The sequence below is a fragment of the Apteryx rowi genome, unplaced genomic scaffold (genome assembly GCF_003343035.1).
Source record: "Apteryx rowi isolate R43461 unplaced genomic scaffold, aptRow1 scaffold_71, whole genome shotgun sequence".
Lineage (NCBI taxonomy): Eukaryota > Metazoa > Chordata > Aves > Apterygiformes > Apterygidae > Apteryx > Apteryx rowi.
The window spans coordinates 2869626-2882877 of NW_020450994.1; the positions used below are offsets into that span (position 1 = coordinate 2869626).

General features: G+C 43.6%; 1 protein-coding gene across 1 annotated transcript in view; it reads left to right on the forward strand.

The window, feature by feature from the left end:
* The window catches only part of CCBE1 (collagen and calcium binding EGF domains 1), a 108180-nt gene that overhangs the window by 79288 nt on the left and 15640 nt on the right, over window positions 1-13252 (forward strand). The window contains exons 3-5 of the mRNA XM_026087256.1: window positions 3710-3762; window positions 10775-10909; window positions 11586-11723. Of these exons, the coding sequence (XP_025943041.1) occupies window positions 3710-3762; window positions 10775-10909; window positions 11586-11723 (326 nt within the window). The remainder of the gene's footprint in view (window positions 1-3709; window positions 3763-10774; window positions 10910-11585; window positions 11724-13252) is intronic.

Consider the following 13252-nt stretch of genomic DNA (forward strand, 5'->3'; position numbering starts at 1 on the left):
AAAAGGTAGACACTGCGGTGATCAAATCACGTTGCCCAATACCCTCTGTGAATCTGGGCTTGTGCACTTTCCTGAGTGAAGACTGCACGAGAACCAGAAGTTGCCAGGTGACTCTAATATTTTAAAGGCTGGACCACCCTATTAAAGGCTGTAACAGATAGATCTGCTAAAAGCTACTCCTTTTGAAAACCAGATTTAATGATAATGAATCAAGTTAATTTCCACATCTTAGTCATTGAACTTCCTACACGACTGTGCATTATTTACAGTGTTTGATGCATGCTCATATGTACAGCTGCCTAGCAACTGCCTTGCTGAAAGTTATTCAGTCATTAAAATTATCAGTGGGGACCCCCTCTTACCTCTCATTATGTGTAATGAGATTGCTGCTGTGCAACGTTGATTAGACATGTCAACCTGGAGCTGGATGTTTGAAATAAGTATTACTATTAAAATGCCTTTGCTAATGRTCAACTGATGTGTCTATCATTTTGACAGATTTCTCTCCAGGAATGTAAAAGGCTAAAAAATGCAAGCATCACAGGGTTGAAATGTAATSTTCAGAGAAATGGGTATTGCTTTTCCTGTGCATTAACTCCAAAGTATCAGCTCCCCTGGCAAAATCATGCTGATAGTCTGTGGAGTACAGAGTGCCCTAAAACAGAGATCTGTAATCTTGAATTGGGAAATTATTGTCTGGGGGAATTGGTTTCTGGAGTGTAAGCCTGACAGCAGCATATCCCTCCTCTGTGCTGCTTCATTAGATATGATTTAAAGCTCCCATGATGTGGAAAAATGTTGAGGAGAGGTATTACAATATTTCTGAATCTCCTTACCAGTAAATCATGGGAACATTCAACAAAATTGAAAAGGAGACTCAAAAAATTTTCAAAAACATCTGATTCACCTGTGGAACTCATTGCCTCAAGATGCCATCGAAGCTAAGAATTTCAGAAAGGGCTTGGACATCTGCCAGGGTAGCAAGAATATCCAGTTGTTTTAATTAAAACAAACCCTCCGGCAAGGATATGCTAAGCTGTGCTCCAGGGTGTCAGTGCAATATTCAATGGTTGTAACTCAGCGTGCAGCAGATTCTCAGACTTGTGTTTTTCTCTAAATCACATGCTGTTCCTCAGTAACAGAAATAGTGTATAGGACTAGCTGGGTGTTGGCCAAGTCCAGTGAGGCAATCCCTGAGCGAGGACTTCCCTCATGCCCTGCGATACAAGGAGCCACCAGTCCGCTCTTTCAGCATAAGACGTGTCCTAGGCAGGCCAGCTGTGGGAGAGGATTTTGCACAGGGCAAGTGATTTGGCTGTCAGGAGAATCCAAGAAGTCAGAAAAATTCACAATTAAGCCATGAAAAAAGAACAAATCCAGCCAGAAGCCACCACTGACTAACAGAGTTCAGAAAAGAAGGGTTGCTCCTGAAAGGTGCCCAGCACGTGAGCCCTTGTCCAGGGCTAGGTGCAGTTTAAGGAGCTGCCACGAGCTGCTTAGCTTTTGACTGGAAGGAGCCTAATGCTGACAATCGGGTGGGAATTTAAAGGKTAAAGGGTAGAAATGATAAAGGCTGTGGCTCGCCTACCCTGGTTAGTTCTGGCTGGCACAACTGCATGGACCAGCATCTCACAGTGGATGCCCTCCTCTCCTCTGCTCTCAGCTCTCTCTCTCAGCTCTCTTTCCTTTAAGCCAGGCTACAAGCAAGCCTTTATCAGTGCCTTCCCCCCATTCTGAAGACAGGAGGAGATGAATGTGCACTTGGAAAGCCATCAGCACAGCTTGCAGCATAGGAACAGCCTCCCCGATGCACCTTTGAACTCCTTCCTCCTGCATTTGTTTGTCTTGCAGATAAAACTCCACAGCAGTGTTTGGAGAAAAGTCTAATGAGGGACCACTGTTTGCATAACAAAGTGAGGCTTCCTCTTCAAATGCTCAACCTTCATTAAATATAATTTATATTCCAGCTAATCTCTGGAAGTGGAAAAAATATGCAGCCAAAGTTTGTTTTTGCATAGTTTGGAATAATGCATTGTTTGTTTTAAGTGGTCRGTGGCAACTGATAGTTGCTTTGAATTCAACATAATGATGATTTGTGATGGGCTGTGGATTGTAAAGGGGAGTGCTGTGTCATTGACTTCCATGACTTTAGCACTCTTCTGTGTCAGTTATTGAATTAAAGGGTAAGATCAAATCGATGGTTTCTTAGTTTTGCAGATATTTCAGCATGTACACAAGACATGAAAAATTCTGAATCTCTAAAATAGACAGCTTTTTCTCCCCAAACCCATGTAGACCTGATTGAATAGCACATTGAATGGAAGTTTGCTTCTTTTGCAGCAGTTCTGGTAGTTGCCACCTTGGGACCCTTCAAAAGGTCACCCGGCCCCTGCAGCGAGTAGCTGACGAGCACAGGGCGATGAGGACTGCAGCCGTCCATGAATGCTCCTCAGCGCCACTGGGAATCCTGGTGGCTTATTGTAGTTTCCTGACTAGAAAGCAAACAGGCAGATACAACCGAGCGCTTAAATGTCATTACAGCCTAGCAATAACAAAATATATTTCTCAGCACTCAGACTTATTTTCATATAGTAGAAAGCATAAAAAAGGTCTGGTTTTACAGAATCTCCATTATAGTTTTGTCCCTTTGTCTATGTAAAATACTCTGTCTCTCTCTCCAGTTGAAATACTCAATACATTGCACTTATCACTTTCCAGGTTTATTAAAATATGAGAAATGAATGATAACATTTATCTTGTGTGTACTCCTAGCTGAGATCTACCCCTTTCTGTAAGTTTACACTGTTATGACAGATGTTTGAAAACACCCTTCAGTTTATCATAAAAATTATGACCTGGGTTGAGTGCATGGACAGCACTGAGGTGTGCTGTGTCCTTTCAACATGGAGAAGCAGGATTTTCAAAAACCACTTGTAATTTTGAGTGGCTCAGTGTTGGGGTACCCAGCCCTATGCTCCTCAAGAGTTCTGTATTGCCTCAGGTGGCCGGCCATGCTATTATAAATGTCTCCAGTCAGACACTCAACAGTCAACTTGCCAAAAATGACTGATCACTGAAAATTATAGCTAGGGGCCCTTCCTTAGCTTCTTGTGTCGTTAGCTGCTCTCCAGAGATCCAAAATAATCTTGTTTGAGGAACAACAACGCATTGTTTTTAATTTCACCTGTGATTTTGTTCTGTGGATTTTCATACTCTCTCTGAATTATTGGAAGAAAATTTTCTTTTAAAAAAGTTGCCCATTTCCTTCTGGCATCTTGCCTGTAAGTAAACATGCATTCATCCCACAAGATCAGGGCATCTGAGAGTCACAGAACATCCCAAATGTCCCGGCTGGAAGAACAGGCAGCTGCAGATGTTGGGGTAAGAGTGAGCCTTGGTTTTACACTTAAACAGCAGTTTGTGCAGCAGGGCTGAGGGAAGCCTTCCATGTGGAGGGCTTATGTTGATAATCCTCTGTCCAGTTCACTGGGCAGTGTTGTAGCATCATTAGACAACTCGTGGATTGAGAGGTGGGTTTCTGTGTTGCATTCTTTAATGTTGAGATACCTCCCCACCGTAAGCAAAGAGTCCTCATCTTATTTGTTTCATCACCTCCATAACCATGATCTATCCATGACTATTTTTAAAGGCAGCACCAGCCTTTAGAGAACTTATTTATTTATTTATTTATTTATTTATTGTTTTTCAGGAAAAAATGCTGTAAGGGTTATAAATTTGTTCTTGGACAGTGCATCCCTGAAGGTATGTGATTTCACTGTTCTTACCCTTCGTGTCCCAGTGCATTTGTCTTTTCCTGTTTGCCATGTTATCTGCACTGCCAATTTGGAAGAGCATCCTGATTTAACCGCAGACTCAGCTGTACCTCATGTATCAGTGGGGGAACTGTTTCCAAGAAATTGTCAGGCAAATAAAAAAGCAGTGTCTTTCAAAAGTTTCACTTAGCATGCCAGGCTCGATCCTCCCTAAGTACATCTGGCTGCACAGATCTTGTAACATGAGCTGGTGCAAATGCTGGGCCACATTCTGCTCTTGGATGTGTGTGCGGGAGCCATCTGTGCATCCAGAAACACGTGTTTCCTGACTGATGCCTTTCACAATGTTGTATGAATACCAGTACTCAGGCTCTGGGCAGAACCCAAGATAAATTACAGCAGGGGTGTTAGACTTTCATTGGGATGTATGCCAACGGTTACGGAATGAGAGGCGGGAAGAGCTGCRTACCTCTTGGATCCATCACAGGTGATTTGGCTTATAAGTAATGGGGSGGTCAGTGACTAGGTGAGTTAGTCCAGCTTTTAATTACCTATTTCCTGAAGACATCAGCAAGGGGGCGAGCATTGCTGAATGGTGTCCCTGTCTTCCACCACCTCTCCTGTTGGTGGGCATGGCCTTGTCATGGGCATAGCCTCCTATTCACCAGCTGGCAGGGAGATACTGGGAATTACTTGGGGTAGTTCATATTGCAGAGAAAAGGAAATGTCCTGGAGAATTGCCCCTACCATTTATAAAGACAGTATTTGGGTCCCAATGCCCAGCAGTTCCTGTAACAAGATCTCTTTTAGAGAAGAGTGGGAGGGTTTGCAGGTGAAGCTGAGACTCCCAGGGGAAGCATGCTGCGCGACCGGATGACTAAGATGTGTTTCAAGGGCCTGATCCAGGCAAAGACCAGGAAGCTTCCAATGATGTCGGTAGGTTTGGATCAGACTCCCAGGAATTACTCACATCAATGCCTCATACCGAAATCCTTCTCCTACAGCTTCAGCCTCTTTCACAGATGCCAAACTGCCTGCAGAGTTGCAAAGGCGTCCTGTGCCACTTGGCCAGCTGGCACCCACCACTGAGACAGGCTGAGCTCTGCCTGCCTTTCCCTTGGTGCAGGCATCTGTTGGGTCCCTCTTCTCTACCCAGCCAATGATTTTATATGAGCTGTAGCTATGTAACTTCTTCAGTCATTCCTACTGCTTTGTCCGATTTGTATGAAATTGGCTGATTGATAGGCTCTGAAGTTATTAGAGAAGAGGAACTGTCAGGCAGAAGCAAATGACCAGATAGTACAAGCAAATAAGCCATGTTTCCTTAGGGAAGCAGATTTAAAAAATGGTTTATGGCAACACATCCTTCTCTGATGATATATGGAAAGCCTCAAGTTGATCTGAGAGTTTTCTTAGTTCAAGATGGCAATGTCTTGAAAAGAAAAGTGACAAGAAACTTGAGAGAGTCAGCTGTTTTGGGGGTTGTAATCTCTGGCCAGCAGACTCTCCCCAGCTCTGATCCTGCTGCTGTTTTCTTTTTTGTGAGTATTTTTGCTGTTGCCTGGAAACACGAGCAGACTGGTTACAGAACCATAAGCCATCTTCTCAAAACGGGAATTGTATTTTTGCTGCTTCCTTGAGGTGGAACTGCTCACTATGCCAGCCCAAGCCCCAGAGGAGCTGGGTACTGTTTGGGTGAAGCTGGTGCTTACAAGGACTTCCTCTGCCTGTGGTTTTGCAGTGAGTTTTGTCTCGGTGCCTGGGGAGTGAGATCACAGCTTCAGTGTGAGACGGACACTTGGAGCAGAATATTATGCTGTGCTGTGCAAGGTCATTGTTTGTGTTGAAGGCAGAAACCCTGAATCCTTTCAAAGTGGAGAGAAGCCAGAATCTCTGTAGTCTGGCCTCCAGCTTTCTTATTGTGTGTAACATTTTTATATGCTGATTATTCACTAAATATAATGGATACAGCAGAAGAAGTAATAGGAACAAAAACAAAATGAGGGCCATGACAATAAATTATTGCAGGCTTCTAATTTTTATCTCTTGACATTTTAGGCAATTATGAGAGCAGCTTTTATTATGTACCCGCTGACTTCAGTTAATCATGTCTATTAACTGGATCTCAGTAACCTGAGAGTTTCTACCATTAATTGAATTTCTCTGTTGTCTGTGGCTTCTTTCCCTTTTTATCTCCACTCCCCTTTTTTCAGCTCGACCTATATTTTGCCTTGAACTTCACAGGGCACAGCAGTTGCTATAACATCTGAGACTATCTGGGCCTTTGGTGTAGGGACTAGAAACATGATTCAGTGAAGGGCTCATTTCCCTTACTCCGTTACAATATATCACTTGGCTCTTCACACATTGTTTTGGTATAATCTTGACAAGAGTGGCTGTATGAAATGCATATCTCATCACAAGCACATAAATAYATTACAGATGTGAGTTTATTAGAGCACATCTGCACCATTTAATACAGTACTGGCAAGTCAAAATGCAGAGGAGTAGTTTCAGCCCTGTCTTCTCTGTGATTTAGCAGGGGGTGCAAGGAAGAAGGTTGGGAGAGGGATAGACCCTCCTTTGTCCTCTCTGTCACAGCTGCCTCAGGAAGATGCCGATCTCCTTTGCCGGCAGCTGTTGTTTAAGCAGACYCTTTCCCTCAAGGGCTGTGCCTTTGTCCATGAGCATCTTCGGTTTCTGTCCCATTGTTTCTCATCTGTCCTTGAAGAGCAACAGAAGGCAGCGCAGCCCAGTGAACCTGAGTCCAGGCACCCAGGTTCTACATTTCTCTTTGCTTTGCACACACTTTCTCTCCCTGGCGTTCAGCTCCAAGAGCAGGGGGTGATGCTCCTCAGGAAAACAGAGAGTGGAGTTTACTTTGTGTCAGTGATTTTCCTCTGTARCGTCTCTTCCTGCTCCACTTGACCRGATAAACAGGTCAAAAGAGAGCTTTTCATCCTTTTTTCAAAATGGTCACCCTCTTCTTTGCATTGGAGACTGACAGCTCCRACCAGGCCCTGTCTCACAGCTTCACCAAGAGTATAGCACAGACCATTGCAGTCTGAAACAATTGTTTTGGAGAGCACCCTCCCTATCACTGGTTCATTACCTGAGTGTCCTGGTTGTTGATTAATTCACACCAAAGTACTCTATGGCAGGCAAATGCTAATTATRTCTGGTCTTTCCTCACTAATGCTGTTTCAGAAACTCTTTCTTGGTGCAACTTGCAGTGTTGCATTGTCATTCCTGAATTCGTTGAAAGCTAAACGTGAAGGCATTTGTTATTTTGCTTCTGGTTTTCATATTTTCCTAAAGTCTGGAACAAACTGATCCTCACCATATGACTTTGATTCATCCTCAAACCACATTTCATAGGTTGGGCTGGCAGACAAGGGGCTTGCACGTGGAAGAGATGTGCATCCTCAGATCAACAGTGCACACAGTGGTGATGCACTGCAGCCAGGATTTGCTGCACCTTTTGCCCAACTTTGTCCTAGCTGTGAAGACACCTCCTGAGACAGTCACGCTGCCTGGGACCAAAACTCTGGAGACACACAGCTACAGGACATGGGACCTGCCCACAGCTACCATGTGATCTGGGTTGATTCCATGACTGTGTGGGAACCACCACCTGGAAGTACTTGGGAAGATTTCCACCTCCTGGACCTTTCCCTGTTTCTGTGTGAAAATAAAAATTTACATCAAATGATCTGAAATCTGTCCACCATCTCCTCCATCAGTGTGAGACATGGAATCCTGGTTTCTCTTTTAATGTGAAAATATTGGTTTGTTTTTGTACAACTCGATGGGCTGAGAAGAAGCATGGTCCAGAGGTTAGTATGGAATTTAGGAGAACTGAATGCAAGGAATCCCATGCCTCTAGTGTAGTTTCAGAGTCAAATAYGTATATACTGATAAATGTGGAAGAAAGGAATAGGTAGAAGGGCAAAAAGAGATGGAACAGGGAACTGTGGAAACACTTGGAGAGTTAGCACTAATTATATACCAAAGGTTAGGTTTTGAGTGTGCAGGTCAAAGCCTTTGGTAAAGCAGAGGCTAGGTTTGAAAATATATTCTGTATTAGGCAAGCTAACCAGAATTCAGAGCACCTACAAATACAGGTTATGTGTTTTTGTAAGGGAATGGYAGGGCTTTATGGCAGAAAAGACAAATATGTGTTGTGAGGAGGAAAGAAATGTCATATGGTTTCACTTTGGTAAGGCTTTTGAGATCATTTCAAGTGGCATTCTGACAAGCAGCGGTCTTGATGGAGCTCTTCCTAAGGTAGATGCACAGGTCGTGTTTGAAGAGTAGTTACATGAAATATGGCAAAAGAGAAAMGATTAAAAACAACTGAGTTGTTTAGTCTAGAGAGAAGAAGGCTGAGGGAGACATGATAACAGTTTTCAAGTATGTAAAAACTTGCTGCAAGAGGGGAAGTAAACTGTTCTTCATGGCCAAGAGTAAGAGGACAAAAATAATGAGCTTAAATAGCTCTAAGGGGAATTTAGATTAGACGTTAGTAAAAAACTTTCTATCTGCAAGGATATTTAATCTCCGAAACAGCCTGAATGGTGGTGGGGTGTTTCCAACCCTGAGGCTTTTCTAAGTACAAGCTAGATGAACATCAAATAGGAACAGTTCACGTATAGYTAATCCTGCTTGTGGTGGGAGATGGTCCCTTCCAGCACTGTTTTTATGACTATATTAGAATACATGTACTCATGGAAGCACAGGGAGGCTGCAGCTCCCTTGGCCTCTATTCTGAATAGGTTGAACATGGCACAGGCCAAATCCAGGCATCTTTGGCTCAGAGGTGGGCATATTAGCATGCCTTCCAGATGTCTGTGCCCCCTCCATGTAGTCTTTCCAGGTCTCAGCCACTTGTGGGCRAAGACGCACTGCCAGCAGTGCACTGAGGATTTGTGCCCTGCTCTGTACAGTGCCAAATGCTCAAATTCTACTGCGTAAGGGCCATTATTTTAAATAGACTGATTTTATTTCAGTGAGAAATAAAAATTGTATTCGTGCCCAGGAAAAATACCACAAATCCTTTATATCTGTGAATATTTAGTAGTGCTAAATGTAGCAGGAGCTTAAAGCCAAAGTGTCACCTAAAAAGTCCAAACTAGCCCCCAGGTGGTCTATGTTTGAAGGCATTGGCCCTGTTTTTGTTCCATGCTTGTACAATGCTTTGTACCCTGATTCCTGTGAGAGGGTCTGGCACTGCAGTCACGGTATTGGGGACGGATTTCAAGAGTTAAAATCAATGCAGCYGCAAAATAAAAAGGAAATAAAAGATGCATGTTATTCAAAAGGTAACAAACACAAGGGAGGAAATGCTTGGCACCATTACAATGCTATTTTTTGGTCTAAAGGACTTTGATGTGACATACTGGCACCACAGCAGCTTGTTAATTCGTATTTGGCAGTTTTCTGTACCCTGGCACACTGTCACTTTTACCTCCAGAACTACAGATGTGCTCTATATAACTAACGCAGCAAATGTGGTTTCACTTGCTTTACCATCTATTAGTTCATTTTAATTGTTTGGAAAATTCATCATTCCCAGAGATGTCTGCTACCCATTAGTGTGAGTCAATAACGAGTCTGGGTTTATTTATTTTTTACTGTGCATATGCAAATATGTCGCATTGTTGGGAACTTAGTCAAAACACTTACATTTCTTTTAGACCTGTCTGATTTGGAACAGGAATAGGTTATTTTTGCAGTGGCCCTCCAGTATCCTGTATGGGAGGGTCACGTGCAGCAGTGGCAAACGGAGTGAATTACTGTGTAAATGATGACATTCCTGTGACACGGCCACAGAAACTGCTACTTCTTCTGGCATAAAATCTGAACTTCAGGAGGATTTGCTTGAGGTGGTTTTGGGACTGGACACTACTGTATTTCCTTTCTCCTCCCTGCAAGTGTTCCCCGCGGCGCTGCTAGGCCCTGAGCAAGGCACCGTGGTCCTGTGCTTCCTTTCCATGCATYGCTGGTGCTTCCTGCAGAGCTTGCTCGAGTCAGTCGTTCTGTGCTTCTTGCCCACGGTGTGTGGCCAGAGTTGGGTTTCTAAGCGATGGGATAGCAGTGCTGCAGGACCACCAGGACCAGCACCCAGTTGACCCCCAGGAGCCGAAGGGGAGGCTTTCTAGTCATGCAAAAGCTTTATGCACATTCGGATGTATCCACTGCATGGGAACGTGCCTCCTGTGAAAGCATGTCTAATCTCCGGGCAAGGCTCTGCTTTGCTGATGGCAAGGTCAAGATAAACTGCACAAGTCCTTCATGCCAGCTTGACCCCGCAGTCCCAGGCTCTGTTTCACGTTGGCATCAATTCCCTGAACGTCAGCTCTGTTGCTATATAACAGTGAAATCAGAAACAGATTCGCCCTCCTGGTTTTGAGCTGAGACTTCAGAGCATCGTTTGTGATTCCAGTGACAAGCTTGGCCAGTGACTTATATCCGAATCTTCACATTGCTGATATTAAGAGTGACAGGGGTTTTGTAACAGTATGTTCTTTGCTAGAAGGGTTATAGCTGGTTTTGAACAATTACTGTGTGATTTTATTTAACTTTCCCTTATGAGATACTTTCTGCCTGAATTTGGCAGTTATCCTCATAGCGTTTCCCAGTATTTTGCATAGGAAATGTTGCTATCAGCACTTAAACATTTGTGGAGGAAAGCAGCAAATAACTTTTATGTAACTTAATATTTCTGTGAGAAAAATTCCTAAATTCTGCAAACTGGGAAAGTGCCCCTTTCTTAAAGTCCAACTTTAAGAAACAGTTCAACTATTGTAAGGCTGTAATTAGCAATTGCAGTTTTGCCAAAATACATTGCTTATGTTTCATGAATGTTTTCTAGGTTTCTTCAATCCTCAGAAATAATGTAACAAGACTTTATTAATTAGAAAAGACAGAGGGGAAATGTTTGCTATCAAAGTGCTGCTACTGCTATTGGTGTTTTCCTAACCGTATCTTTCTCTCTCTAGACTATGATGTCTGTGCGGAAGCTCCTTGTGAACAGCAGTGCACAGATAACTTTGGACGTGTCTTATGCACCTGCTATCCTGGGTACCGCTATGATCGTGAGAGGCACAGAAATAGAGAGAAGCCTTATTGCTTGGGTGGGTAGAATTGCATGTTAAGTTTATCTCTGGTTAATGGTGTATCCTGCTTCTTCAGGTCTTTTAGCAGTCAGTTTAGATTTGAAGCCTTTCTTGTTTTCTTTACTGCTACAGAATAAATGTAATATCTAAAACAGGCCATATGCACTGAAACACTTGGAAGTGTTTGGGCTGATGTAATTTTTTCCTTTATTAATTCCCCTTGCAGATTTTGAGCAGTATTCTGGTTTTTGGCCCAAGAAGAGGGGCACAATTCTAACAGYAGCCCTCAAAGCAGTATAGCCATGCCTAATTCTGAAAACCAGCCCTTGGGTTTTGATTCAGATAGCAAGCATCTAACTCAGGATTGATCTTTTACAAGCAGACTTTCTGCGGCTAGTGCCGCCCAGCTCAGTAGTCCTGCCCTGCGGGGCTTGCTGCTCCAGTGAGCCAAGGTTTGCAGAGTCAAGCTTTGCTTGTGTGCTCTCTGATGCAAAGAAACTGCTAAGTGGTGTTCATCTATAAAAAGCCAAGCGTGTTAATAATAATGCAGTCTGCACAGAGCTCTGGYCTGAGGTGGCAGCAGTTATTCATTTATTCAAAGTCAAAATCTCCTTATCCTTTAAAGGAGGTCTTTTGTTATATTTGAGGTCTGAACCCCCTGGCTTTAGGACATTTTGAACGCTTTTTCCTCCAGATATCGACGAGTGTGCCACAAGCAATGGGACACTCTGCTCTCAGATCTGTGTCAACACTGTGGGCAGCTACAGATGTGAGTGTCATGAAGGCTATACCCGGGAGGATGACGGGAAGACATGCACCAAAGGAGATAAAGGTATATGCTAACGGGTGTTAAAGATCCTGGGCCAAAGGGTCTTCTAAGAATTTAATCTCTTGTAGAGAGGAAACCCAGGGAAATGTGATGCAGCCAATGCCAAATTTGATAGGAGCTTTGTGGACTCAAGTTATTTAAAAGGAAATGCACTCTCCAAATGCTGTGATACACTTCCGTAGTCCCATATCAGCAGCATTCCCAGAAGCAGCCTAAGCTGGTAGGAAACGTGGTATTAGCTTCTCACTGGCTTTCTCAGGGGCCTCCGAGGGCCTGGGGTGTTTGTCCTGCAAAGAGGTGAGAGATGTGGTGCTCTGAGCACTGAAAGCGCTGGGGAGACCAGCTGCTGACGGTGCCATCCTGCCGTGCCAGGAGAAGGGCCACCGTGCCCCAGCGTGCAGCGGCCTCTGAGATGTTACAGTGTTGTGGAAAGCCCAACATCAGCCTGCTTCCCACTCCACAGCTGAAGCTGGGAGATCCTGAAACGGGGATGTAGCCATTGCTTCGGGAAGCCCAGATTGCTCAGAGGTCAAATTGCCTCCAGGTCTCTGATCATCCGAGTGCCCGTGGAGCAATCCKATGGCTTGTTCTCCTTGTCCTCCATTCATCAGCTACACACACAGGGCAGTAAATCACTAGTCACAGCTATAAAGAGAGGGCACTAATATGTTGAAAGATGTGGAAGGCTTCTTCCCCCCGGAGAGGGAGAGGTGACTGAAAAGTGACACTTTCCTTGCAATTTAAGTTAGACCATTTTTCCGGGATCATACAACTGCTGTTGGCCATATTTCGCTCTTGTACCAACCTGGACTATAGCTAGTTCAGAGCATAAAACTCAGCCTCAGACTTCAGAAGAAAATTTGCCAAATTCTGACCCTTATAAGACTTCATTAATTTCACTAGTTAATTAATTTAATTTTGGTGGGTATCATTTGTATTTTTCCTCCTACAAGTGAGACTAGCAAATGGCCCAGGTTGGTTGGTTAGTACCTCTGAACATTCAGGCATGCAGAAGAGGTGTACCTGGGAATCCCAGTGTCTTTTCAAGCATTATTTAAACCAATAGCTAACTTAAGCTGAGTAACACTTGAATTCTGCTGACCTGCAGTAAGTTGAATGTCTCGTGACTGTGGTCAGATTTTTTGTTGTTGTTATGAAAGCAATACGTGATGAAAAGGGAGAGAGTAAGGGATTGTTCCTGCTTTTCACCACTGGTCTCAAAGTGTGTGTGTTGTGTAGAAAAGATTTTAAAGTTTTTGACCTCATCCCAGTTATTAAATTGCAGCATTTAGAATACTTCAGATTAAAAACTGATACAGCACTTTAAAGAAGAAAGGAAGAAGGAAAAAACCCATGCTCGGGGGGGGGGACTTTTTTGATGAATGGTATCTTACCATTGGTTCATCTATTAATGACTGAACACATGCATCACTGGGTGCTCCAAATCCCACTGGATGGCAAGAGCAATTTATAATTTTGCTTTTCCTCTGAAAATATGTGCTGGAGACACTCCATTAACCTTAATTGTTCCT